The sequence below is a fragment of the Musa acuminata genome, chromosome BXJ2-6, assembly GCF_036884655.1.
Source record: "Musa acuminata AAA Group cultivar baxijiao chromosome BXJ2-6, Cavendish_Baxijiao_AAA, whole genome shotgun sequence".
NCBI lineage: Eukaryota > Viridiplantae > Streptophyta > Magnoliopsida > Zingiberales > Musaceae > Musa > Musa acuminata.
Window position 1 is genome coordinate 37,790,022 of NC_088343.1, and position 26,003 is coordinate 37,816,024.

The window sequence follows — 26,003 nt, forward strand, 5'->3', positions numbered from 1 at the left end:
TGACCGAGAGACATGCCCTGCACTGGGAACTGCTGCTTTTTGGATGCCAGGAAGAACAAGTCAGCCACAGGACACTCCTGCATGCTTACTAAGGGTGTTGTTGATTACGTTAACTATCATTTTATTTTCTTCTTCTTCTTCTTCTTCTGCATGATGTGGTAAATGAAACCAAGAACAACAACAACAACGACGACGACGACGACGAGAAGATGAGCAAACCGAGCATTTGGAGTGGTGTCATGTTGCTTTTGCAAGCCTATGGAATAATTTATGTGGACCGATGATGGGTGTTGGGATCGTCCACTCCAGATCGAAGTCATTTCGGGAAGGTGGCAGCAGCAACTAATGGGCTGTTTCTGGTGCTGTGAATTAAACTAATGGGGATGGTGTGCAGCAGCATCATTGCAGGGGGTCGAAAAAGCAGCAGCAAAGAAGCCTTCTTCTTCCCTCCCCCACCTTCCCCACTTTGGGCGGTAAGGAACCCATGCCTGATTCCTTCCATTATTCGCCGTCAATTTGATGCATGAAAAAGTGGGAATTATTTCCAGTGCTGTGCTCTTTCGTGTAGCTTAATGATCGGTTATGCGCGCCCAAGGTCAAATAGGCTACTTGACTTAGGCGTTAGGATCTACGATGCAACTTGCTTAGCCATTGTTTGGTCAATGGGATCTCACGTAACCCTACCTGCTTTACCTTTCCACAACATATCGAATTACCTAAGTAGTCTCATTCGGCCAATTTGATGACAATGAACGCGATAACTGCTTTAGCTCTGACATGGCTATACTACTACTTAGATCTCTTTCTTTCTTCTAACCCACGAGTTTTCCTACAAACTTTTATCGTGGCACTCTTGTTCACTCGTCAGCCAGCAGCATAGCCTCAGAAAGATCAAAGAATAAACACAATGCAGATTTCTCCTGCTAAAACAGTGCTGTCTCTGCCATAAATCACTCCATAATCTCTTGAGACAGGCAGACAATTCTTCTCTAATGTTCCTGTTGCTTAGGGGCAATTATGAAAGCCAGACGTGCGCCTAGGAGACTTCATTGGTCCAAACCCCAAAAGATCCACTCCGGAAGAAACCACAGGTGGAATCAACCTTTAGCTAATGTGACTTCACCAAAGAAGATTCCTTCTATGACGCCAAGAGATCTATATATAGCCGACTTCCCCAGCACCATGCTCGGCAGCAAATCACATCCTTGTACTCACTTCCCTCGTACATCACCTTCGTGCGGCACCCCAACTCCCCATGGCTTCCACCTTATTCTTCCTCCCTTCACCTAAAACCACTGCTTCCCCCTCCAACAGACTCTCCGTTCCTGGGTTTCGTCCTCCGAGACTTCACTCGCTTAGATGGCGACCGGCAGTTTCCGTCAGGGCCAGCATCGCCACCAAACCACGGCCCACGGTCGTCCCCTTTGACCCCGCCGTCGAGACCAAACAGGACGTCGGCAGCGGCCGGAAGCTGGCGGCGTGGACCAGCATCCGACAGGAGCGGTGGGAAGGGGAGCTGGTCGTGGAGGGAGAGATCCCACTGTGGCTGGTACGTCAACTTGCATGCACGATTCCCTTTCGATAGTCTCGTTCTCTCAAGGAACCTGCGCAATCTCAACAATAACCATGCTTAATTTCTCCAACGTATGTAACGAAGTATGATCTGATGAAACAGTAGATTGTATTTAGTTTGGGCAAATATAATTTCCACCATCAAGTTAAAATGAATCCACGGTCAGATATTGCATACATGTGTTGGTCACCACACAGCTTGGACGCATCGCTGTCGCGACGTTTCCGTATTGTGTACACCATTTCAACGACATGCAGCAGCAGCCCCACGTCGAAGGCAGTTGCTTTCACGAGCTGCGAGGTGGATCATCGCCACGTCATTCCCATCTTGATCTCTTTGGGTGCCACATCATCTGTCAGAAGGCTAAGTCGTGACTAAAGTCGGCAAATGTGGCATGCACATTCCACATCGTCTGTCCGCCAATACAGCTAATATTGTAATCAAGGCTCGGTATTAATCTCTGTAGTGCGATTTGCAGAAGGGCACGTACCTGAGGAACGGCCCGGGCATATGGAACATCGACGACTACAACTTCCGCCACCTCTTCGACGGCTACGCCACCCTCGTCCGCGTCTGTTTTGAGCACGGCGGCGTCACGGCCTCGCACCGACAGATCGAGTCCGAGGCGTACAAAGCCGCCATGACGAACCGGCGGCTCTGCTACCGCGAGTTCTCCGAGGCCCCCAAACCTACCAGCTTCCTCGCCTACGTGGGCGAACTCGCAAGCCTCTTGTCCGGTGCGTCCCTCACCGACAACTCCAACACCGGCGTGGTAAGGCTCGGGGACGGCCGAGTGGTGTGCCTCACCGAGACCGTCAAGGGCTCCGTCCAGATCGACCCTGACACGCTCGACACCGTAGGGAGGTTCGTGTACGAAGACAACTTGGGCGGGCTAATACATTCGGCGCATCCGATAGTGACCGAGTCGGAGTTCCTGACGCTGTTGCCGGACTTGGTGAGGCCGGGTTACCTGGTGGTGAGGATGGAGCCCGGCAGCAACGAGCGGAAGGTGGTGGGGAGGGTGAATTGCCGGGGCGGGCCGGCTCCCGGGTGGGTGCACTCCTTCGCTGTCACGGACCGCTACGTGGTGGTGCCGGAGATGCCGCTGAGGTACTGCGTGCACAACCTGCTGAGGGCTGAGCCCACGCCGCTGTACAAGTTCGAGTGGCACCCCGAGTCTGGCAGTTACATGCACGTCATGTCCAAGGCCACCGGAAAGATCGTAATCTCCTCTTCTCCTGCCACGATCCATCTCTTAAATGCTTCCCATCAATATCTCGTCCTCTTAGTTAAAAGATGCCGTGTCAGGTGGCCAGCGTTGAAGTCCCTCCGTTTCTGACCTTCCATTTCATCAATGCATACGAGGAGGTAGACGAAAACGGAAGAGTCACCGGAATCATAGCCGATTGCTGTGAGCACAACGCCGACACCAGCATCCTGGACATACTTCGCCTCCAAAATCTGAGATCATTTACTGGTCTGGATGTACTACCTGATGCTAGGTATACTAAGTTACATACATTCTACTCCGAGAAACATTGAAAAGGAAGAAATCGTTCATGTTGTTTGGTTCGATCAGGGTGGGAAGGTTTAGGATCCCCTTGGATGGGAGCACGAGAGGAGAGTTGCTTGCAGCACTGGACCCAGAGGAGCACGGGAGGGGAATGGACATGTGCAGCATCAACCCGGCCTATCTGGGGAAGAAGTACAGATACGCCTACGCCTGTGGAGCCAGACGCCCCTGCAACTTCCCCAACACCCTCGCCAAGGTTTAGATCCCTTTCCTGTTCAACGTAGCAAGAAGGAAGCTATGCTATGTTTGTTGTGGCTGACTGCAGTTGCTTTCCTGAATCCAATTGCAGATCGACTTGGTGGAGAAGAAGGCAAAGAACTGGCACGAGGACGGTGCGGTGCCTTCGGAGCCATTCTTCGTGGCACGGCCAGGGGCCACCGAAGAGGATGATGGTAAGCTAATCATAAGCTCCTTGGTCCAACTATTCTGACTGCTGCTCTCGGTCGTTGACAATCCAACATCAACCTCCATCACTGTCCTTTCAGGTGTCGTGATCTCCATAGTGAGTGACAAAAATGGCGAAGGGTACGCACTGATGTTGGACGGAGCCACCTTCGAGGAGATCGCACGAGCCAAGTTCCCCTACGGACTCCCCTATGGCTTGCACGGATGCTGGGTTCCGAAGATGTAATCCGCCTGTGGACCCTCCCTCGCATTTCTTCCATACGCGTAGGTCTCTACAGATATAATTAAGTCAAGCAAGCGTGTGAATTATCGTTCAAGTAGCTCTTTTTCACTTATACTGCAAGAAATGCTGCCATATGTGTATATAATTCTGTCTTATGTACGCACGACATTATCTAATACAATCAACGCAAACTTATCTAAACCGGAATGGGATTCCTTCGAATGAATTGCTGGTAGTGACCACCAGAACATCTACGGCTGTCGTCAAAGACTGTCACGGACCTAATGATCCCACTTTCCCATGTCTCGTACGGCACATGCCACGGAAACACGCACGAGAATGCTCGCTCGACAGCAATAGCGATAGCTTCATCATGATGCTTTATGATTCGAGCGCATGATGCAGATGCTGGTCTTGATGGCAGCGGAAATGGGTTGGCCGCAACCACCGTCGATCACCAACGCCGCCTAATCGGCATTTACGAAAATGCCCGCACACACTGATCAACGCGTACCCGTAACGCACCAGCCGCCGCTTACGGTTTATCATTGTGGGTCCCGCCGACTGCCACGATCACAACATACGAGTGGGATAAATGGGTCCGTTAAATGTTTACAGACTCCTGTGCGCTAAGCAGTCGACTGTACCGTCGGTAAATCGTCCAAAAACATAATTACTCTGTCCGTTGCAGTGAAATTAATTAAGTAAATAGAAACGAAAACTAAGATTATATGAATCTCTCACTAAAAACAACTTATAACAAATCAAAATATAAGCGAAAAACTAAGATTATAAGCCTCAATCAATCTCTCAGGCAATTTATTCTCTTTTCCCCTTCCCCCCCTAAAACATAGAAAACAGAGAAAAAGCAGGGCGTGTGAGAAGCGGATAAAGGAGAAGAAACAGAAGCGAAACTAACAGAAGAAGAGAGGGCGTGGAAGAATCCGGTTCGCCGCGGTAATGGCTCGGGTTTTAGGAGGAGGAAGTCTCGGCGACTCCAAGAGGGAGAGCAACGGCAGCTCCTCCCTCCGCATTTCCTCCTCCACTGCCGCCGCCGATCTGCCATCGCCTTTCGGTCAGTTGGGCGTCGCCCTTTCCGATCGTGAGCTCCGGGAGACCGCCTACGAGATCTTCGTCGCTGCATGCCGCACCACCGGCGCCAAGTCCCTCGCCTACGCCCCCCAGGCCGAGCGCTCGCCCTCGCTCTCCCCGTCGTCGGCCTCGTCGCTGCAGAGGTCGCTGACCTCCGCCGCCGCGAGCAAGATGACGAAGACCCTGGGGATCAGGCCGTCGTCCAAGAAGGGAAGCCCGTCCAAGTCCGCGAAGAAGCCTGCCACCGTAGGAGAACTGATGAGGGTCCAGATGAGGGTCTCCGAGCAGACGGATTCCCGGATCCGGAAGGGTTTGGTCCGGATTGCTGCAGGGCAGGTGACCACCATATGTTCTCGTCGTTCTTCCATGAAATTGTTATACCATCTGATAATGTAGTAGGAACTTATCGGACTTCTTTACTAGATTCATGAAAAGTTTGTGTTGGAGATCTTAACCCGAGATCCATATGCAGTATGTTGAAGTTTGGTCATGCATTTTTTCTGAAGGTTTCTTATATATTGCTAATGATTGCATTTCTTTATATTCTTGCTGATCCAGTTAATCTAGACCTTACTTGTTTGGTTCAAAATGTTTGTGACGATTCTTATACACGAAATTGGCATATTCTCTTATAGACACTGTGTCATGGTGAAGAGGTTCTTTCTGTAAGTAGGTTTCTACCACATTCTAATATTTTTTGATGCTACCCCCACAAAGTGGTTTGTGCTTTTTCACTGCAAAGATGAATTCTGTTTCCAGGGTGCTGTGTACCAAGGAATAAGTAAAGGCTAGTATTTCTGGCAGGATATGATACATTTTCTATCATTCAACGGATTCCCGCAGCCCATAGTGCTTCAAGCTACTGCTTTCTGGCCATCAAACAGAAAAAAAAGATGCCATCATATAATTCTAGTGATGTAACAGCCATGCATGTTTCTTCCATTACATTGGTTATAGCTTATTTTTGTTGATATGGTAGGAGATACACAATGGTAAAGTTGAGGACCCATGATTGTCGTCTTGTTAATTATTGTCTCCGTTTGGGTTCATTAAAATGTACTTAAATGCTTTAATTGCTTCTCATTGACCTTTTATATGGAGCATGAAAGATATTATTTCAAATCGTTGGATTTCAAGACAATTTGTTTGATTGGTATTTATTAATTACACTCTGCACTAACAGCTAGGGAGGCGTGTGGAATCGATGGTTCTGCCTTTAGAGTTACTGCAGCAATTCAAGACTTCAGATTTTCCTGATCAGCAAGAATATGAAGCCTGGAAGACTAGAAACTTAAATGTTCTTGAGGCTGGATTACTCGTGCATCCTCTACTTCCATTAGAGAAATCAGATACTGCATCGCAACGACTTAGACAGATTATACGTGGAGCTTCAGGGAAGCCAATTGAAACAGGAAGAAATTCGGAGTCGATGCAAGTGCTTCGTAGTGCCGTGATGTCCATTGCTTGTAGATCTCCTGACGGATCTTCAGATTTTTGCCACTGGGCTGATGGCTTTCCACTAAATCTCCACCTGTACCAAATGTTATTGGAAGCTTGTTTTGATGACAGTGAGGATGGATCAATAATTGATGAAATTGATGAGGTTCTAGAGTTGATAAAGAAGACTTGGGTTATCCTTGGCATAAACCAGATACTTCACAATCTTTGCTTTGCTTGGGTTTTGTTTCACTGCTTTGTTACTACTGGTGAAGCAGACATTGATTTGCTGTTTGCAGCTGACAACCAGATCGCTGAAGTTGCAAAGGATGCCAAAGAAACAAAAGATCCAGATTATTCAAAGATATTGAGTTCAACTTTGAGCTCAATATTGGGGTGGACAGAGAAAAGACTTCTCGCTTACCATGACACCTTCATTGCTAGTAATATTGAATTTTTTCAAGGTATCATATCCCTAGGAGTATCAGCTGCCAAGATACTAGTGGAAGACATTTCTAATGAATATCGTCGTAAGAGGAGAGAAGAATCTGATGTAGCTCGCAGCAGGGTTGATACATATATTCGGTCTTCACTCCATACTGCTTTTGCTCAGGTAAGTCCTTCATAATTGTCAGTTTGAGTTCCTATTGACATACCTGGTCCTTTTCACTTTACCTTTTCCACAGGGCGTCATAATTTTTACTACTTGAACTACACTTTACATATATTAATTATTTGTGTTACTATATAGATTGTTTTTTGCTCTAATTCATTCCAACGGCAAAACTTGGCTGAATATTTCACAAATAGTTCACCAACATGTACAAGTGAAAAATTCATTTTGTTAAAACTTTGTAGGAATTATGGATTCCAATTTAGTTGTTCTAATGGAAAGGTCGTAGGATTTGATTATATCTTCTAATATTAGTTATCTACTTTGTTATTTCTGAGCCAATAACTGACTTGACACAGAGAATGGAACAAGCAGACAGCAGGAGATCATCAAAGAACCATAATACTCCTACTCCTGTTCTTTCCATCCTGGCAAAGGACATCGATGAACTAGCAAGAAAAGAAAAAGAGTTGTTCAGTCCAATATTAAAGAAGTGGCATCCCCTTGCTGCAGGTGTTGCTGTTGCTACCCTTCATTCTTGTTATGGAAGTGAACTGAGGCAGTTCATATCAAGCGCCACAGAAGTAACACCAGATACAGTTGAAGTGCTTAAAGCTGCAGACAAATTAGAGAAAGCTCTCGTGCATATTGCTGTTGAAGATTCTGTTGATAGCGAGGATGGGGGTAAGTCACTAATTCGAGAAATGCCGCCTTATGAGGCTGATATTGCAATTGCCAATCTTGTAAAGGTTTGGATTAAGACAAGAGAAGAGAGACTAAAGGAGTGGGTTGATCAGAACTTGCAGCAAGAGGTTAGTTCTTGTACTGCATCTGCATGTAAATGTTCTTCATTTTACATACATAAAGGATCAGTGCGATATATGTAATCTGATATATGGTTTACTAAAATTTGCCATGGTGTTACTTTTTCTTTATTTGACTAAATATTTAAGTCAGTAATTACTCATTTATCTGTTTGATTGTGTTTTTAGACCATCATAACCTTTTACTTGTGTGTTCAGTGACTATTCTTTTTGCGAAAAGAAAAGTTGTAAAAAACTTATTTAATTCACTAATAATAAGATGTAAAAACATTCATTTAATTCACTAATAATAAGGTGATGTGCTTTATGCCTTGTTATGGTGTCCACAAATCATTTTACTGACAGCACATTATTCCTATAAGCATGCTGCAGTTATTTTCAATGGGGCTTTTATCTTGTATTGACTGATCCATTCTGTTCTCTGGAATGTCTGCAGAATTGGAACCCAAGGGCAAACATGGAAAATTGTGCTCCTTCTGCAACTGAAGCTCTACAGATAATTAATGAGACCTTAGATGCATTCTTTCAGCTGCCTATACAGATGCATGCAATGTTGCTTCCTGACTTATTGATAGAACTTGATAAAAGTCTGCAACGTTACGCATTGAAGGTGAAGTCTGGATGTGGTAAGTATCAAGTTGGACTGCCAACTGGTTGCTTCATTAGGCGGATATTAATTTATTGCCTGCTACTTTCTGTTTAGGAACACGAGGTAGTTTTGTTCCTCCATTTCCAGCATTAACAAGGTGTGATATTGGGTCAAAACTATGGAAGAAAAAAGAGAAGTTGCAGAATTTACCAAAAAGGGGATCTCAAGTTCGATCGACAAATGGAGATATTTCTTTTGGTCTTCCACAGCTATGCGTACGCATGAATTCACTTCACTATATATGGACAGAGTTGGAGAACCTGGAGAAGAAAATAAAAACTTGTTTGAGGAATTTGGAATCAGCTCAGGCAGATATAGCAAATGGGTTGCAGATCAGCTTTGAAATGACTGTAGCTGCTTGTCATGAAGGAATTTTGCAACTATGCGAGACAACAGCATACAAGGTGATCTTTCATGACATGAGTCATGTTCTATGGGATGCCTTATACGTTGGTGGCACTGCTTCTTCTAGAATCGATCCTTTTATAAAGGAAACCGCCCATATTCTTGAGACGATATCAAATACTGTGCACAGCAGGGTGAGGAATCGTGTTGTAACTGCAATGATGAAAGCTTCTTTTGACGGGTTTTTGCTAGTTCTTCTTGCCGGTGGACCATCTCGTGCATTCTCTCGCCAAGATTCAGAGATAATAGAGGTGGATTTTAGGTCACTCAAGGACATGTACCTGGCAGACGGGGATGGGTTGCCCCAAGAACTGGTTGAAAAGGCTGCATCACAAGTAAAAAACGTGCTACCGCTATTTCACACTGATACTGAGAACCTCATTGAGCGGTTTAAACGTTTGATCACAGAAACGTATGGTGCTGCATCCAAATCCAGGTACCCATTGCCTCCGACATCGGGGAATTGGAACCCCACCGAGGCCAATACAGTTTTACGGGTGTTGTGCCACCGACATGATGAGGCTGCCACTAGGTTTCTAAAGAAAACTTACAACCTCCCTAAGAAGCTGTAGCTTCCCAAAGTACTGCATCCGATGGATAAATTACTGGTTCTCTGGCAGGTATCCGTTTGTTCCTTCCGAAATTTCAGTTCTAGAGTTTCTAGTAGTCTCAAACTGATAATACCAACATGCCTTTTTAATCCAATTAGGCTTTGTCTCAGTATGATTCATGTAGCTAATTGATCGAATCTCTTTTAGTTTATTGGGATCTTTGGATGTATGTGTATACCACGTTTAGCTGTATTCTTTTGTTTGACAGTAGTTTATTCTGTTCTGCATTTGTTCTATCTCTTAGCTTGTTTTCTCGCCTAGGTAATGTATGCTCGGATATGTTAAAGAAAAGCTAGTATGAATAAGCTCCTTTTTTTTTATGCAGTATGACCTAATTCTCACTGTCGTTGTTTTGAAGATAGGGTAAACCATGTACCAAAATCTTCAATATCACAGTTTACCTTTTCCTAAAAGATTATGGCTTTTACCCTCTGAAATGAGATCTCTCGTTTGTTGCTGTATTCTGATCCCCTCTCCATTTATGACAGCTAATAATGATTATAAACTATGAGAAATCTCCCCGTTCATGCTATATAACTGAGTCGGAAGAGTTTCCATTACCCCCAATGGGTTGGTTAATATGCTACCCTTAGTTCCGTGCCCCATTCCTTACGTTTCTCTCAGCATAAGCTCCTCTCTCTGACTTCCAATACCGGATTGAAGCCTAGTGGATGCACATAACAATGACCCGAATCTTTGACTTCATTGACCAATCGGAAGGTCGCAGTTATTCATGATTCCAGTGATATTACAGGATGCTCGTGGGTTCTAACATGATGATATTAAATCGAGAATGACGGATTTAGCCCTCAAAATCGACTTGACTTGCACAGGCTTCCGATGGAGACAAGCTTGTCGGGGTTTTTCCGTCATTCGCGCAAGATGGCGGTGTCTGGTGTCCTGCTCGTAGATATTTTTTATGGACTGACCGGGTGTCATCCACATGGAAGCTGACACCCGGTCCGGTTCAATCACGTGTCCCAGGCCCACAACATGCCTGCTAGTCACGTGGCCCAGTAGCAAAAGCAATCAACAAAGGTGGATGGGTCAAATAAAATCAGAAAAAAAAGAAAAAGAAAAGAAAAGAAAAGAAAAGCCCACCACCCCACGCAACGACTACCCCACTCCCTCCTTTCGCAGTCTTTTCTTTTAATCCAAGCAAAAAAAAAAAAAAGAAAAAGAAAATGATCACTCCATCACGACCATCCGATGCTTTCCATCTCAGCCGTCGATCTGAGGCATTCGTGCCGCATCCGTCGTTCCTGGACGTGGGTGGGCCCGTCCTTTAACTCTCTAATTCTCGCTTAACAGTTAAATTAAGGCCATCCAATTGGTGACAGTACGTAGCATCGTCCATACGTGAAGGATGAGGTCGATCTGTCTCTTCTTTTGCTCTTCGTTTATATACCCTAACTCGCTCAGCTTCACTTTCTTCTCTCCAGTTTTCCCCCCTCGCGAACGAAGCATTCAGAAGCCCAGCTGATATCCTGCTCCGGATGACGTCGATGGAGGCACCGGAGTACCTGCAGGGCGGGCGCGGAACCCCGCATTGCGCGCCGGAGAAGGCTGCCGGCGGGGACCACTTCGTCGTGGAGGACCTGCTCGACTTCTCCAACGGGGGTGAGGAGGGCGACGACTGGGGGTTCGATGCCGCGGCCGCCAACTCCGCCGACGACTCTTCCACCGTCACCGCCGTCGAGTGCTGCAGCAACTCCTCTTCCTCCCGCCGCGAGCCGCATTTCGGCTGTGAGCCAGCGTTCCGGAGCTTCGACGACGCTTGCCTTTCCGGCGATTTATGCGGCCCGGTAACCCTGCCGCTCCGTTCTCCCCGTTGGTTCGAGAAGGGAGCCTTTGGCTCAGTGCGGAGACTTGTGACTCTTGTGCTTCTCCTCTTCGCTCAAAATCTCAAATCGATATTTTTTGGATTCCGTGATTGCATTTTAACCGACTCGGTTAATTGTTTCAATTAAATTGCAAGAGAAGGGTAAGCTTTTGAACTGCAATCTCTTGTTTCTACTGCTGTTATTGGTTGCAGCACGAGGAGCTGGCGGAGCTCGAATGGCTCTCCAACTTCGTGGAAGAGTCCTTCTCCGGCGAAGACGTTCACAGACCTCAGCTCGTCTCCGGCACCAATCCTACCACCTCCTTGTCCTCCTACGCCGCCGCAGCTCCTGCCCAGCCTCCGCGCTTGCGTCCGGAGGCCCCTGTCCTCGCCAAGGCCAGGAGCAAGCGCTCCCGACCCGCTCCCTGCAGCTGGTCCTCCAGAGCGCTCGTGTTCTCGCCTTCGACGGCCACCGCCTCGTCGCCCGAGTTGGAGCTCATCACGCCCCCGAGCGCCGTCCCGGGAAACAAGGCAAAGAAGCAGGCCTCGGCCGCCGTGGCTGGGTCGCCCCGGGAGGGGCGGAGGTGCCTCCACTGCCAGGCGGAGAAGACGCCGCAGTGGCGGGCGGGACCGATGGGGCCCAAGACGCTGTGCAACGCCTGCGGCGTCCGCTATAAATCGGGCCGCTTGGTGCCGGAGTACCGCCCAGCGGCCAGCCCCACGTTCGTGCCCTCCAAGCACTCCAACTCCCACCGGAAGGTGCTCGAACTACAACACCACAAGGAGCAGGAGCAGCCGCAGCCGCAGCAGCAGCTACTCCTGCACGACGGAGGTGCCGCCGCAGCCGGTGGCGACGGCTACTTGTACCGCCACGTGGGCCCCGACTTCCGACCGCTCACGTGACGATGTCAGAGAAATGAATTATTAGGGTTAATTTGATCAAGATAAGCTTTTGTAGAGTTTCTTTGGACGACTCACCGCTCCTTTTCCCATTTATGCCGCTCTTCCGACTGCCATTTCTCTCCAACTCTCCCCCAAACAAAAAACCAAAAAAAAATAAAATTTTAAACAGGAAAAATTCTTTAAAAAATGAAAATAATTTGACTTGTCGTTTCCTTGGGCGTGTTCATCGTTCACAATCATGCATCGGTCAAGGCCGAGGAGTTAATTCTCACTGCACCAAGGCCAAGACGTTCCCAGATGAGTCACATGCGAGGGGATGGACGGGAGAAGCCCATAATTACGCATTGGAATGGGCGTTCTCGTGATCCCATGCACTCCCACCATTCCCAGACTCTTAACGCCAACTCTGGCGTCGCTAACTACATCAAGTACTGGTCCGGATGAGGTCTTGCACGACATGCTTTGCACGGACGTGCACGTGCATGGGCGATACATGGTCGGTTCACGGCCCATGATACGCACCTTGAGGTTGGTGCAGGCCCAGCCCAAGTCCATCCCCCGGTCCCGTGTTGACCGATCAACATTTGTCCGACCGCCATTTATATTAATATGCGCCACGTGCGTTATCAAGTCACGCAGTTGGTTTCCACGCGCCAACAATGTGATCGCCCAAACGAGACGCTGCGCCAATCCATCCACGCGCTTACAAGGGAGACGACTCGAGCCAACGCGTTCCTGCCGACACGTGTGCAATATAATTGGGTCCGTTTCAACCGGTCTCCCAACCGCAACGCTACGCGCGTTCGACCGTATCGGATACGTATTTTTGTACGTATGTATGCGCAGTGATACGACCACGCTTTGTGTCTGTCCTCGTCCACAGCCACAGACCCGTAGCTTCTTCCTTTTTCTCTCTCCTCCCCTTTCTCTCCAGTGTCCCGATTCCCAAGGCATTTGGCGGTTCTTCACCGGACTCTCTCTTTCCTCGTCGAAACCCTAACCCAAAAATATCCGGGCCAGGAATCGATCCCGTTGTTTCTCTCGAAATCGATCGCGGCGGTCGCCGATTAGCGTCATTCGATCGAAGCTCCGAGACCTTCCGGCGCACTGATCCTGCCCGCTTGGGTTCCTGGAATCGTGGAAATCGAGTGTTTTTTTTGAGGCATGGGGTTGTGCAGATGAAGGATGCCGGAGCTCCGTAGCGGAGTTCGCAGGGGCCGGGCGCAGGCGAACCCAGTAGTCCAGGCTGATCGGCCGAACACGAGGCGGCGGCGGGCGGCGAGGAACCAACAGCCGGTGGATGAGAACCCTCCCGTGACGAGGTCTGCTGAGCGGAGAGAGGAGATCAGGCTTGCGGAGGGCGGCGGCGAGGTTGGTGGACTCGTCGGGGAGGAGAATCTGGAAGGAGTTGGCGAGAGGAGGATGGATGAATGTGACAGTGGTGCAAGGAGCGCCGATAAGCTTCCCGGTGGAGAGGAGGAGGGGAGCACGGCTCCCCTTCCGGAAAAGGTTAGATCTTTTCTTTGTTTTCTTTAGTTTTCTACTCCCTTTCATGGCAAGTACTTTCTCTCTCTATCTACCTGTCTGTACTCTGTTTCTTTGTTTTTTGTTTTGATAACTGAAACAATTTTTAGTTTGTTATCGGTGATGGTAGAGTTATTTGACCTATTTTCCAAAGAAACAAGAACTTCTTCTGGATGCCTAAATTTAAACATCCGTTGCTATTGCTTGCTATGTTTTCGTATTATGTTATCACTATAGATATTGTTCGTCTTGGCATATCATGCAGTCTCTTATTTTACTTAGCACCTGCGATGAAAATGAAGTCTTCAAGCATGGCAAAATAAACAGAATACTAGGTTGAAATACTACTTGCAATTGAACAAGAAAATCGACACAGGAAGTGATGAAGAAAATAAGGAAGCTTCAGATAGAGAATCTTAATTTGAAATCCTGTTATATAAACTTCTGTCATTACTAAATTCTATTCTTTTAGTCCAAACCATTTGCTGACTAAAATTATCCTGTTTTGTAGCTCATGGTGCAAGTGTTTATTTATGGTTCTGTTGTCATCATTTTCTTGGCAATGTTGCAACCTACTCTGGGTACAACAGCATGATGCACTTAGGTGTACTTAAATCACAATTTGCCGCAAGGAGTAGTTGCCTAATTCTAGATTGGCCAAATTTCCATATGATTGTCCAAAATCATCCTGTCAAGTGTTTCTATATGGTTGTGTTGCTATCATTTTCCTGAAAATAGTGCAATCTAGTCTGTTTACAACAGCATGATGCAGTTAGGTGTTCTTTAATTACAAATTGCCTCAAGGGGTAGTTGCCAAATTCTAGATTGGTCATGCTTTGTAATTTCATGAAAAAGTTTGTTCTTGTCAGTGATTCGGTTTGTCTTCTGTCACTGAACTGACCATTGTGTGATAAGCAGATTGTTCTTTTAACCATTCACATTTGGTCAGATATCCATTACACCTGATCTTAAAAGGAAACATGGACATATAGATAGGACATCCCCAATACCTTATGAGCCCTAGCTACTCTAAGGTCAAGCAGAAAGCATAGAACCAAAGGCAAAATTTTGTTAAAAATCTTCTCATCATTCTTTATCCAAAGGATGATTCTAGATCTTTTCTTTATACACCAGGCATATCTTTAAGTATATGTTGATGTTTGGAACCTTCAAAATATTTTGCATGTTTTATGAAATTTGGATTTTGCGCTTTTAGATTATCTCTTCTAATATATTTGTTGACCATGAAGCATGACTACGAGACAAAAACATGCCAACATGACAAGTAGGCACCACAATGAAGATGCAAAAGAGTGTATATTACCACAATGTTATCTTGAAACAATGAACTTTACATATGCAATTATAATGTAATTTTATTTGTTACTGTTAATTTTTAGATTTTAAGTGTACCACAATTTTATAAGTAACAATAAATTGTTGAGATATGGGAATTGGTGGTTTCCAATCAAAGGGTGCAATTGGAGAGGGTCTAGGTTGCGCTAAACTTTTATCTTAAGGGAATTAAAGGTTTCTAATTAGTAGCTCCGTTAGGGAGCATACTCACCAATTCAGAATCCTATTGAGCATGCCACACATGTTTCCCTCTCTCTTTCTCGCTCTGGTCCTCAAACTTGTGCCAATTAGTGCTTCTGCAAAGCATCATCCAGCTTCCTGAAGCTATAGTTCTTTCCTCACGGTTGTCATTCTCCTTTTCCAACTTCTTCTCTGACTCCGGATGCTGGTAGTTGATGGTGGCGGAGACTGCTGCTACTTGCCAATGCTCCACTTCTCTTTCCTTCTATATTGTTCAAACATGTGATGGTCATGTATCTGATTATACCTGTGTTGGACATTTATCCAGTGTGTATCCTAGTTAGATGCGTTGAACATTGACAGTCTTATCAAAATTCTGGTGCCTAGCTGTTGAACTTCATGACTACCCTTAGTCATTTGCTTTAGTCCTGGCATCAAAGTCTTAATGACTATTGTGTAAGTATTAAACGAGATTTTGGCTCTCATACAGTCTTTAACAATCATTGGCATGGAAGTTATGGTTGCCACTCTCAGTAAATTGAAAATTAGTTTTTGTGCTTGGTGTTACATTGTAGTCAGTTGTTTTTTTTGTCGAAAATAAAGGATTCTATTGATTTAAGGCTGAGCTACAAAATGAGAAGCTGAAGGATCAGCAGATGAAAACAAATTTGAGTGGGCTGCAATCTGCCAAAATTTGCCAAGTTATGACTTACAAGATTGTCGGACCTGGGTATATGTTGAATATGGGTAACAAGTAAGAGAGTCAAAAAGCAGGAATATATCCTGAAACAGATTTGTCAAACTCCAGGGAATAGGAGTGATTCCCTTAGCCATATTGACAACTTCCATTGAATTGGAGTTGATCTCAATAGAAGAAAGATGCAGTTCTTTGGTTGTAGTAAGGCCATTCAAGAGAGCAAGGGTTTCAGCCATAAGGGGACTTGAAACTTTGCAGCAACTACCCCCCATCCAAAGATGTTCATTTCCGGCAGATTCGAGCAGGAAACCAGTACCTGCAGATTCAAGTGGGGGCACAAATGAACCATCAATCTGAAGACTATAGGAGCAACTTACCTGTGTCTCCTCAGAAACATCCCTCATGTCCTCCACAGTTCCCTCAGGACTTGGGGACAGATTAATGAAGTCATTAGCAGCGATTAAAGCTCTCATAGAGAGCATGGAAGGCCTGGTTGAATGGTTGTTGTGTTTGGCATCACTTTGGTTGATCCAAAGGAATCAGACGGAGGTGGCAATGCTGCTAAGCAGATTGGAGCCTTCTAAAGGCCAATCTCCCTGCTAGTCAGTACTTACTTCAGCATTTTATAACTTCATTTTCAGACAGGTCTTTAGTACAGTGTTGTGAAATAAAAAACTGGTGCTGTAATTTCATTCTTCAAACTAGCTTATACTCTTCAATCTTCATACTAAATTTGAAATCAGTTTCTGGAACATAATGGACAAGTTCTGCCTTGAAAACATCATTTTCTGAAACATGCTGATATGGTGTCTGGTTATATTTTTAGTATGCTCTTTTCTTTTGAAAAAATGTAGACTTTCATATGGTACAATTTCTGGCATCTAATTTTTTCATATGAAAACACAAGATTTGTTACATATTTTGAGGTTTTAGATTTTTTTAGATTTTAGTGATTAAAGTTGCTTTGCCGCCTACTTTTATGTGCAAGAGTTTGTATTTATAACTATTTATTGTATTTGACTGCGACAGGTCCAAGTTGGAAATTCACCGGTGTACAGAATTGAAAGAAAACTAGGGAAAGGAGGATTTGGGCAAGTATATGTAGGACGGCGGATTTCTGCTACTAATGCAAATGATAGAATTACTGGTTCTGGTGCTGTAGAGGTATGGCAACTTCATTTTCTTCAGTTGGATATAAAGTGAAGGTGGAACATTCATTTTTTGTATGTCAGGTAGCACTGAAGTTTGAGCACAGGAGCAGTAAAGGTTGCAATTATGGGCCACCTTATGAATGGCAAGTGTACAAGTAAGTTCTGTTTGTTTTTGCTTAAACTAGAGTTTGAACCATGTTTTAAATGTCTGACCAACATGGTGTTCATTTTATAGCACTCTTGGTGGTATCCATGGGGTTCCACGAGTCCACTATAAAGGACGCCAAGGGGATTATTATATCATGGTATCTATACTTTTTCGAAAATTTTATAACAGTAGTGTCATCTGTGGTTTTAGGATAACTATATTATGAAACTTTATTCAGGTTATGGATATGCTGGGACCGAGTCTATGGGATGTATGGAATAACAATTCACATACGTAAGTCTTGAATTGAATATCAATTATTGTTAAGATGATCTCTTTTGATCACTGTCTCTTTCTTTCTCAAATTGTGCAGAATATCAGTTGAAATGGTTGCATGTATTGCTATTGAAGCGGTATCTATACTGGAGAAAATGCATTCTAAAGGGTAAAACTTCATCCCTAATGGCTGCATGCTTATGGATATCTTGTGCAACTAGTTCATCTTCCTACATATTTTTGTCTCTTTTTTTAATGTTGATCATGTGTTCATCATTGGTAGTATAGTTGTTAATAACATAGTGTATTTTCCATCAATATTGTTATTAATGGAATTCTAAATCATGTTTATTACAACAGATATGTACATGGGGATGTCAAGCCTGAGAATTTCTTACTTGGGCCACCTGGGACTTCTGACGAGAAGAAACTGTTTCTTGTCGATCTTGGCTTAGGTAATTAGACAGCATGGAATTGGCATTTAGCAGTATATTGTAGTTACAAATCATTCTTGTTCTATTTCTTACTATGCTTGTTATATATGGTTTTTTTTTTAAATATTAACTAACAGCCACCAAGTGGAAGGATAGTGCAACTGGGCTGCACGTGGAATATGATCAGAGGCCAGATGTTTTCAGGTTCGTTTATGAACATTCTTATTGATCACTATGTATGGTCTGCTTGTCAAAGTTATAATAAAGAAAGAAGTTAGCTATTCTTTTTAGGCTTCATTCAATCTCGTATTGTCTGTTTATACATCACAACTACATATTACAGGGGGACAGTGCGCTATGCCAGCGTTCATGCTCACCTAGGAAGGACAGCTAGCAGGAGAGATGATTTGGAATCCCTTGCATATACATTAATCTTTCTTCTCCGGGGCCGTCTACCTTGGCAAGGATACCAGGTAAAGATTTAAGGTTATGTCATAGTCCATCTGAATTTGAATTTGCTGGTTTCATGCATTTTATACTACCTAAATAGGGAGAGAACAAGGGCTTCCTTGTCTGCAAGAAGAAAATGGCTACTTCTCCAGATACTCTTTGTTGCTTCTCTCCCCAACCATTCAAACAGTTCATTGAGTATGTAGTTAACTTGAAGTTTGATGAAGAACCTAACTATGCAAAGTGCATTTCCTTTTTCGATGGCATAGTAGGACCTAATCCAGATATCAGACCCATTAACACTGATGGGGCTCAGAAGGTATTGCTCTGTCTCCCTTTTTTTACTTTGTTTATTCAAAAAAGGTAAAAGTAATCTAATTTTTTAGTTGCATTCCCTGAAGCTTATATACCAGGTAGGTCAAAAGAGAGGCCGCCTGATGATGGAAGAAGATGGTGATGAGCAACCAAAGAAGAAGATCAGAATGGGAATGCCTGCAACACAGTGGATCAGTGTCTATAATGCCCGTCGGCCTATGAAGCAAAGGTTCTTGTTCAGGATGATTCACAATGATGGCTTAGATTGTTGTTAAAGGAAATGGTTCTTCTCCTTGTACATTGCAGGTATCACTACAATGTTGCTGATATAAGGCTTGCACAACATATTGAGAAGGGAAATGAAGATGGTTTATTCATCAGCTGTGTTGCATCTTGTTCAAATCTGTGGGCACTTATTATGGATGCAGGCACTAATTTCACATCTCAAGTATACGAACTGTCCCCAAATTTTCTTCACAAAGTGAGTACCTTTCAGTAACAACTTTTTGGACTTGCCAGATTAGTATTTGTGGTGATCAAGGTGGTTATGTACTTGAAACAAGCACCACATTGTCCAAAAGTCATAGATGTGCCAATTATGTTGATATTAGCATTGGCCTGATGGTGTATGTTCAAATTGACAGTTAACAGACAATGTAACTATTTTTTTTATTCTTATTAGGAATGGATAATGGACCAATGGGATAAGAACTATTATATCACTGCATTAGCAGGGGCAAACAATGGTAGCTCTTTGGTTGTGATGTCCAAAGGTTAATCTTGAACTAATATTACTTTCATGATTTTGGGTGAGTTTCCACTGGTTTAAATTAATTTGTGTTTCATTCCAGGCACACAGTATGTACAACAGTCTTACAAAGTCAGTGAATCATTTCCTTTCAAGTGGATAAACAAAAAATGGCGCGAAGGTTTCTATGTCACTGCAATGGCAACCGCTGGAACTAGATGGGGAGTTGTCATGTCCCGTAACGCAGGCTTCTCAGATCAGGTCATTTTCATTCCTTTTCGATTTTCTTCAAGGAAAGGCACAGTGGCATTAGGGGTGGTGAACTGCCTTATTGGGTTGAGCATTTTAGTTGTATACATCCTCCAACAGTGTGTCTGTGGATTGAATGTTCATCTGCTGAATTTGTAATGCTCCAATACAGGTTGTCGAACTTGACTTTTTGTACCCTAGTGAAGGCATTCATCGAAGGTGGGATGGTGGCTATCGCATAACTGCAACAGCTGCAACAATGGACCAAGCAGCATTTGTTCTTAGTGTTCCCAGAAGAAAGCCTACAGATGAGACACAAGAGACACTTAGAACATCTGCTTTTCCTAGTCAACATGTGAAGGTGTTAGCAGCCTATGTACTCTGATTCTTGTTCTATACTTGCTAAACCTTCCTGCGTTAGTTTAGTAATTGACGTTAAATCTATTGGTTGCAGGAGAAATGGGCAAAAAATCTTTACATAGCATCTGTCTGTTACGGCCGCACCGTTTCATGATGTTCCTTTTAATATTTTGGGGCGAACAGAGGTGTAATCAACTTATGTAAACATTGTCATCTTGTATCTCAAAGGCTAGGAATATGCTAAAGACGCAGAAGGCATGTGCCACTGTGTTTCGGCTAGAGATTTCGATTCGATGTGCAGGCTTCATCAAGTTTGTCGTGTCGACCATGTCATGCTGTACCATTTTCAAGTCCTTCGGATGCTTTGCATGATTTATCGAATCAGAGCTGAGTTGATGGTGGGCATCCTCATCCTTAAACATTGTTTCGAGTAGTCAATAGATGTTTATTGGTAGGTGCTTTTCAGGAGTCAAATGTCTGTAAGATGTAATGTGTACTTTAACTGATAGCATTGTTGCACCATTTTGTGCTATTATTAGTAGTCAAATTTTGGCTGGTTATTTTGTATGACTAGAAACATATATTTAAAATGTTACAAATATGATCTGTTTTGTTAACATGTCAACTATTATTATTATTATTATTATTATTATTATCATTCATTTACTTTTCTCACTAGAGTTTATAGAAGAACTATTTTCTAAAGTAGTTTGTTGGTGGTGATTGATAGAATATATCTTACTAGTCCAATTTTTAGAGTGAATCTTGGGTTGATTAGTATATAAGAATAAATTAGTCTGCCACTAGTAAATCGAAAATAAGCCATTTGGATCTGTGGTTTCTCAAGTCCATTCTTTGCATGACCTTCTTATTCCTTGTTGTATATTCCTTCTGGATCACATTTAATGTGGATTTTTTTTATCTTCATTTTTTTTGTTGTCAATAGATCTTTTCTGATTGTGACTGCTCCATTATGTAAAGTAGATCTGTTCATGATGCTCCTCTATCCTAAAAAACAATAAACCCCTTGTCAATTCTCAAAATAAAGTCAACACTACCATCCTGTTCATGGTTGTCAGGGTCATCAGCATTGAGCTCGTGTCACCTTTTTTCTGGTTTGCTCCCAAGTCACATGCACACTATTCTTCTCGGATCCATTAGAACAGGTGTTGTGACTACAATCTATGATGAGCTTAATTGCTCTCAACAAATCCATGTAAGACGACCTCGTTGAATTTACCATCATCGTAGGTTTTCCCTATTTATGACCCACAAAACATTTGCATATGCCTCTCTTTGTGATCCGATCCATCCACAGATTCATTTACAGCAAATCGAGCTTGCACAGAATTTAAAGTGAAGATAGATCATAACTCGCTCGAAAGGGTTGGAGTGATCTACTAAAGAGTCATTAGCGTCCACTACAAAAAGTGTAAAACCATATCAGAGAAGATTTCGGGCTTTAAAGTGCGGTTTGGAATATTTAAACGAAAAGAATAAAAAAATAAAAATAAATAAATATTATTGTGGTACACACAGTTCCTATATTATGCCTTTACTCACCGAGTGCGATATCCATACGCTCTTTTATCCTTCTCCCCTCTATCGCTCAAAAGATTCCATGTCTTCTAATGTGACCACTTCGCTGTCCTGCGCGGTTAATGATGCATTCCATTTCCCATCCAAAATGATGATATAAAGCAAAGAAAGCACACTTTTGCTTTGCTTTTAGACACGAAGAAGAAGAAGAAGAAGAAGAAGAAGGCAGACTCCTCTCCTCTTCCTCCTACTACTGATAATGAATGAATGGTGCACACCCTTTGGCTTTGAACCTTTATGAGTCTTTGCTTTCCCAACTGCTTTGTGGTGGCTGTCCCAAACGCAAAGTTCGGCTGTGATTGATTGCCTCATGTGGGATCACAGAGAATATCCAGCTCCGGTCCTCTCGACCCACTTTGCATGGCTTCTCTGTGATCGCTGGAAAAATGATCCCAAGGAAATGACTTGAGAACTCACTTCCTGCTGCTGCTGCGTGTGTGTGTGTGTGTGTGCATGAGGTGATGTGATCTTTGTCGAGGGTGCCCACTTCCGACGGAAGAGAAGAAAAAGGAGGAGGAAATAAAGTAACTTTGGAGAACTTTTGAAGATTCTGCTTCTCTTTAGTTGGGAAATAGTGCCGTTTCTTTTAAGCTGTCGCTGAGCACCCACTTTGATTGATTTTGATTCTTCTATGTGGTATTTGCTTGCAAAAGATAAGTGTATTTTTTTTACTATTTAAAACTCTATAATTAAATTCTAATTGATTTTATTTAATTAGAATATCCTAAAAACCGGATATAACCTTCAATTTTAATTATGTAGACTTGACAAGTGAATTCTAATCAATTGCATATGTTGTATGGTCTTCAAAAATACATAGTGATGTGATATGATAAGTATTCTTTTTACTAATTAAAATTCAAAAATAAATTTTAATCAATTTTATTGTACCATGTCGCTATGGAATTCAAATCGAATATCAAAAAATAGATCGAATGTGCCTAATCTTCGATCATAAGCATTGTTGGGTACACTAACTACTACCTTAATTAGCACTTTCAAGATCAGACTCTTTAAGCCAAAATATGCTTAGGATTGGATCAAAAGAAAAAAAAATCAAAAGTGTAAATTTTCTAAGAAAAACGGATTGGATCGACTCAATAAGATGGAACATCATTATCTACTCAACACATTATAATGTCGGAAAGTGTTGATTGGTAACATCGTTCATTAAAAACAAAAAAAAAAGTTATGGTAAAGTTAATAGTCATGTGTGTGTGGCCCATACTTTTACGTGGAATATTCTTGACAATAGTAGATATCATCACGAGGTTCATTATAATGCTTATGAGCAAGGTTTCGATTAGAATCTCATCTTGTCGCTGTTCAAAACGTTCATCATGTGGAATTATATGTTGCCGAGTTTTGTTCTTCAAGTGGCAATTATATATATATATTTAATCTTATGATGTGTTCATTTCACGTGAAACTTCAAATAAGCATGGATTAGATTCTTTTTGTTTCATGATTTTGTGGCCACTTGAAATTATAATATTACTAGGGGATTAGGCAGCCATATGTCTTTGACAAAACTCGCTCTTACGCTTTGACTAAAAGCAAGAACATGACAATAGTAGTTATAATAATAATAATAATAATAATAATTTTGGTTATTACATGGTGTTAATGTTGAATCAAACTATATGCGTGTTGTTTAGCCAAATCGATGTCTAATTCAGAGTTTCGATCGGATCTAATGAGATCCATTCAAATTAACTTTTTTTAAAAAATAAATGATGAAATTAAGATTCGAGTTTAGAAACTTATAATAATTTGTCAAATGTTTACTAGGTTAACAAACATCTTCAAAAAAATATATCTAATGAGACATTTGATAAATGGGTTTGACACATTACCATCATATTAATATTTTAACACTAATTATAACTAAATAAGTTAAATTTTTAGTTAAATCTTAAGGTCCTATATGTAATGGGATTCAAACTATATATGATTAGGAGAAAATTACTTAGAATGAAAGATGTGATCGTTAGAAATTTGTGTAAGAAAAAAAAAATCATGATTATATTATTATATAAAAATTTTAATATTAAAAAATTAAAATCAAATAACAATAAATCAAAGTTACGATGCATATCTTTTTGATATTATTCAAGATCTGCAAGCGCATCGTTGTCATATCCAAAAATTATAACGATATCGATCTACAAGAAAAACTAGACTCTCATTCTTCTTTCTTTTTATCATTCATAGAACTACTATGAGCAATAGATTAAAGACAAATTGAAGATAAAAAAAGATATATAATCTCTCAATGATTAGTTTGTGTGATTAAGAGTCGATGAAAAAAGATTTATAATCTTTCAGTAACGTCACATATCTATGTTTTTTTATTTAATCCCTAGGAGGTCATATCTTTTTATTAGACTTCATTTCTATTAGCTGATAATCAGAATCCAATTGTATCTATAATATATCTTACCTAATTAGATTGGGTCATATAATCTAACATTTTTCAACTTGGCCAAATAATTGATAAGATATAAAAAAATTAAATTAAAATAAAAAAATAAAATTTATTTGAAAATAATTTTACCTAATTAGATTTTGAAACTTTGAAAAGATATTTTATAGATGTGCACAAATTTTATAAAATAAGTGAATAAGTTCAATAAACATAATACCACATCAAGTCTGATTAAGAATGTGAGTTATAGTAGTTATATGTTATTAATGTCATACTTCCTTTTATGTACCATAACACTATTAGCCTATCCTAATACAGTCTAAAATGACTCTTATAAATTATCTTGTTAAGACAATTTTGTTATCACATTCAACTATAATATATATATATATATATATATATATATATATATATATATATATATATATAAATATGAATAGAATAATAAAAATAAATAATTTTAATTATGTAAACAAAAATATCTATTATAATGTCCATTCAAACATGTATTCACCGTATCTTTTATGGGCTGCTCACAAACCTAATCTTAAGAATATATTCTTTCAAATATTTTAGGCTACAAGTCTTAAATGAAATGGATTAGCAATCAATACAGTGAAACTCAAGTTTTTAATTGATATTAATTATTTTTAGACTCTTTTCTCTAATTATCAAATACTTTATACCATAGTGTATAGAACTACTAAAGTACTTACTATTCCTAGAGAAGAAAACTACTATGATATATCACAAAGTATCTTCAACGATTTGACAATTGAGTTTGATCGCACCAAGTCCTAAGATAAAATTTTATAATCATAAAACTTGATTAGTGACATCAAAGTATATCACAAAATCAGCTCATATAATTGATAATACAATAAATATTAATTTATATTTTTTCTATAAATTATCCCTTCAACTAATAAATATAAAATGTAAAGTAGACTTTTGTTATCAAAACAATTTATATAATCAGCATATGAAAATACTATTATTTTAAGCTGATCTAATTTCATATATATGAGTACATAATCTTACATCCCTTCAAGATATCTTATTATTTTCTTTTAGTGTTTCATTCTTACGTAACTTCAATATATACTTACTATTCCAACTACAAAATTGATATATGGTTTAGTATAAACTTGAGTATGTAATAAACTTTCAACTAGACTTATATAAGAAATATTTTTCTTTATCTGATTCTTTTTTAAGTTATTTTAAAAGTAGTTATTTTCATTGAAACTTTTACTTATGTCATTTATTGAATAAAATTATATATTAAATCTCTTCAAGACTTAGTTAATATATCATTTTTAGGATAGTCCGATAATCCTTGATATCTATTACTGAATATCTCGATGTCAAAAATATAAAATGCTTCATTCATATTGACCATATTAAAATTTTTAGGTTTGATATAATAAACCAAAATTACCACTATCAAGCAAAATATTATCTACATAGAGACCAATATAATATATTTACTCATATCGTTCTTTAGATATAAATATTGATCGATAATATTTTTCTTAACTATGAAGGAAGTAATGATATTATAAAACTTTATATAACATTTTTTGAAGGCTTATTTAAGGTCATAAATGAATTTTCTAAATTAACATACTAGATTTTATATTTCTTTTTATTTTCTTTATGAATCATTTAGGTTAATTAATATAAACCTAGAATTTAATTTAAAAAAATTATTTTTACATCTATATGTAACTCAAAATCATAATGAGCTACTAATGTCATAATAATTCTTAATGAGCTTATTTAAAAAATTAAAGAAATTATTTCATGGTTGATACTTATGAGTAAAATCTTTGACCATAAGTCTAGCTTTTATATCATTCGATCTTATTTTTTGAGTTATGTTTATATCTTTTAGTAATTCAATGAGTTCTCAAATATTATTATGGTATATTAATTTAAATTATTATTTTATTATA

General features: G+C 41.1%; 4 protein-coding genes across 4 annotated transcripts; all 4 read left to right on the forward strand.

Annotated features, from left to right (window-relative positions):
- Positions 1-1,255: 1,255 nt before the first annotated feature.
- On the forward strand, positions 1,256-3,115 carry LOC135613951 (carotenoid cleavage dioxygenase 8 homolog B, chloroplastic-like). The gene is made up of 3 exons (XM_065110949.1): positions 1,256-1,549; positions 2,040-2,795; positions 2,882-3,115. Exons 1-3 carry the CDS (start codon positions 1,256-1,258, stop codon positions 3,113-3,115), a joined length of 1,284 nt encoding a protein of 427 aa, XP_064967021.1.
- Positions 3,116-4,620: 1,505 nt separating this feature from the next.
- Positions 4,621-9,725, forward strand: LOC135615443 (protein unc-13 homolog). Its single transcript, XM_065113941.1, has 5 exons — positions 4,621-5,202; positions 6,050-6,916; positions 7,276-7,728; positions 8,177-8,366; positions 8,444-9,725. The coding sequence occupies exons 1-5, from the start codon at positions 4,735-4,737 to the stop codon at positions 9,364-9,366; spliced, it is 2,901 nt and encodes a 966-aa protein (XP_064970013.1). The 5' UTR covers positions 4,621-4,734; the 3' UTR covers positions 9,367-9,725.
- Positions 9,726-10,790: 1,065 nt separating this feature from the next.
- LOC135615444 (GATA transcription factor 9-like) lies at positions 10,791-12,197 on the forward strand. Its single transcript, XM_065113942.1, has 2 exons — positions 10,791-11,210; positions 11,441-12,197. Exons 1-2 carry the CDS (start codon positions 10,902-10,904, stop codon positions 12,128-12,130), a joined length of 999 nt encoding a protein of 332 aa, XP_064970014.1. The 5' UTR covers positions 10,791-10,901; the 3' UTR covers positions 12,131-12,197.
- An 832-nt stretch (positions 12,198-13,029) lies between these two features.
- On the forward strand, positions 13,030-20,635 carry LOC103989128 (casein kinase 1-like protein HD16). Its single transcript, XM_009407893.3, has 16 exons — positions 13,030-13,639; positions 16,917-17,051; positions 17,120-17,193; positions 17,274-17,343; positions 17,425-17,480; positions 17,560-17,631; positions 17,823-17,917; positions 18,034-18,100; positions 18,240-18,369; positions 18,447-18,665; positions 18,748-18,890; positions 18,968-19,142; positions 19,344-19,434; positions 19,513-19,670; positions 19,831-20,019; positions 20,113-20,635. The coding sequence occupies exons 1-16, from the start codon at positions 13,316-13,318 to the stop codon at positions 20,170-20,172; spliced, it is 2,058 nt and encodes a 685-aa protein (XP_009406168.2). The 5' UTR covers positions 13,030-13,315; the 3' UTR covers positions 20,173-20,635.
- Positions 20,636-26,003: the final 5,368 nt, after the last annotated feature.

Coding starts and splice junctions, on each gene's coding strand:
- LOC135613951 (XM_065110949.1), top strand. CDS start 1,256: ATGGCTTCCACCTTATTCTTCCTCCCTTCACCTAAAACCACTGCTTCC. Junction 1,550..2,039: donor GAGAGATCCCACTGTGGCTG/GTACGTCAACTT, acceptor TAATCTCTGTAG/TGCGATTTGCAGAAGGGCAC. Junction 2,796..2,881: donor CCAAGGCCACCGGAAAGATC/GTAATCTCCTCT, acceptor ATGCCGTGTCAG/GTGGCCAGCGTTGAAGTCCC.
- LOC135615443 (XM_065113941.1), top strand. CDS start 4,735: ATGGCTCGGGTTTTAGGAGGAGGAAGTCTCGGCGACTCCAAGAGGGAG. Junction 5,203..6,049: donor TCCGGATTGCTGCAGGGCAG/GTGACCACCATA, acceptor CTGCACTAACAG/CTAGGGAGGCGTGTGGAATC. Junction 7,729..8,176: donor ATCAGAACTTGCAGCAAGAG/GTTAGTTCTTGT, acceptor GAATGTCTGCAG/AATTGGAACCCAAGGGCAAA.
- LOC135615444 (XM_065113942.1), top strand. CDS start 10,902: ATGACGTCGATGGAGGCACCGGAGTACCTGCAGGGCGGGCGCGGAACC. Junction 11,211..11,440: donor CCGGCGATTTATGCGGCCCG/GTAACCCTGCCG, acceptor TATTGGTTGCAG/CACGAGGAGCTGGCGGAGCT.
- LOC103989128 (XM_009407893.3), top strand. CDS start 13,316: ATGCCGGAGCTCCGTAGCGGAGTTCGCAGGGGCCGGGCGCAGGCGAAC. Junction 13,640..16,916: donor CGGCTCCCCTTCCGGAAAAG/GTTAGATCTTTT, acceptor TGACTGCGACAG/GTCCAAGTTGGAAATTCACC. Junction 19,671..19,830: donor ACGCAGGCTTCTCAGATCAG/GTCATTTTCATT, acceptor GCTCCAATACAG/GTTGTCGAACTTGACTTTTT.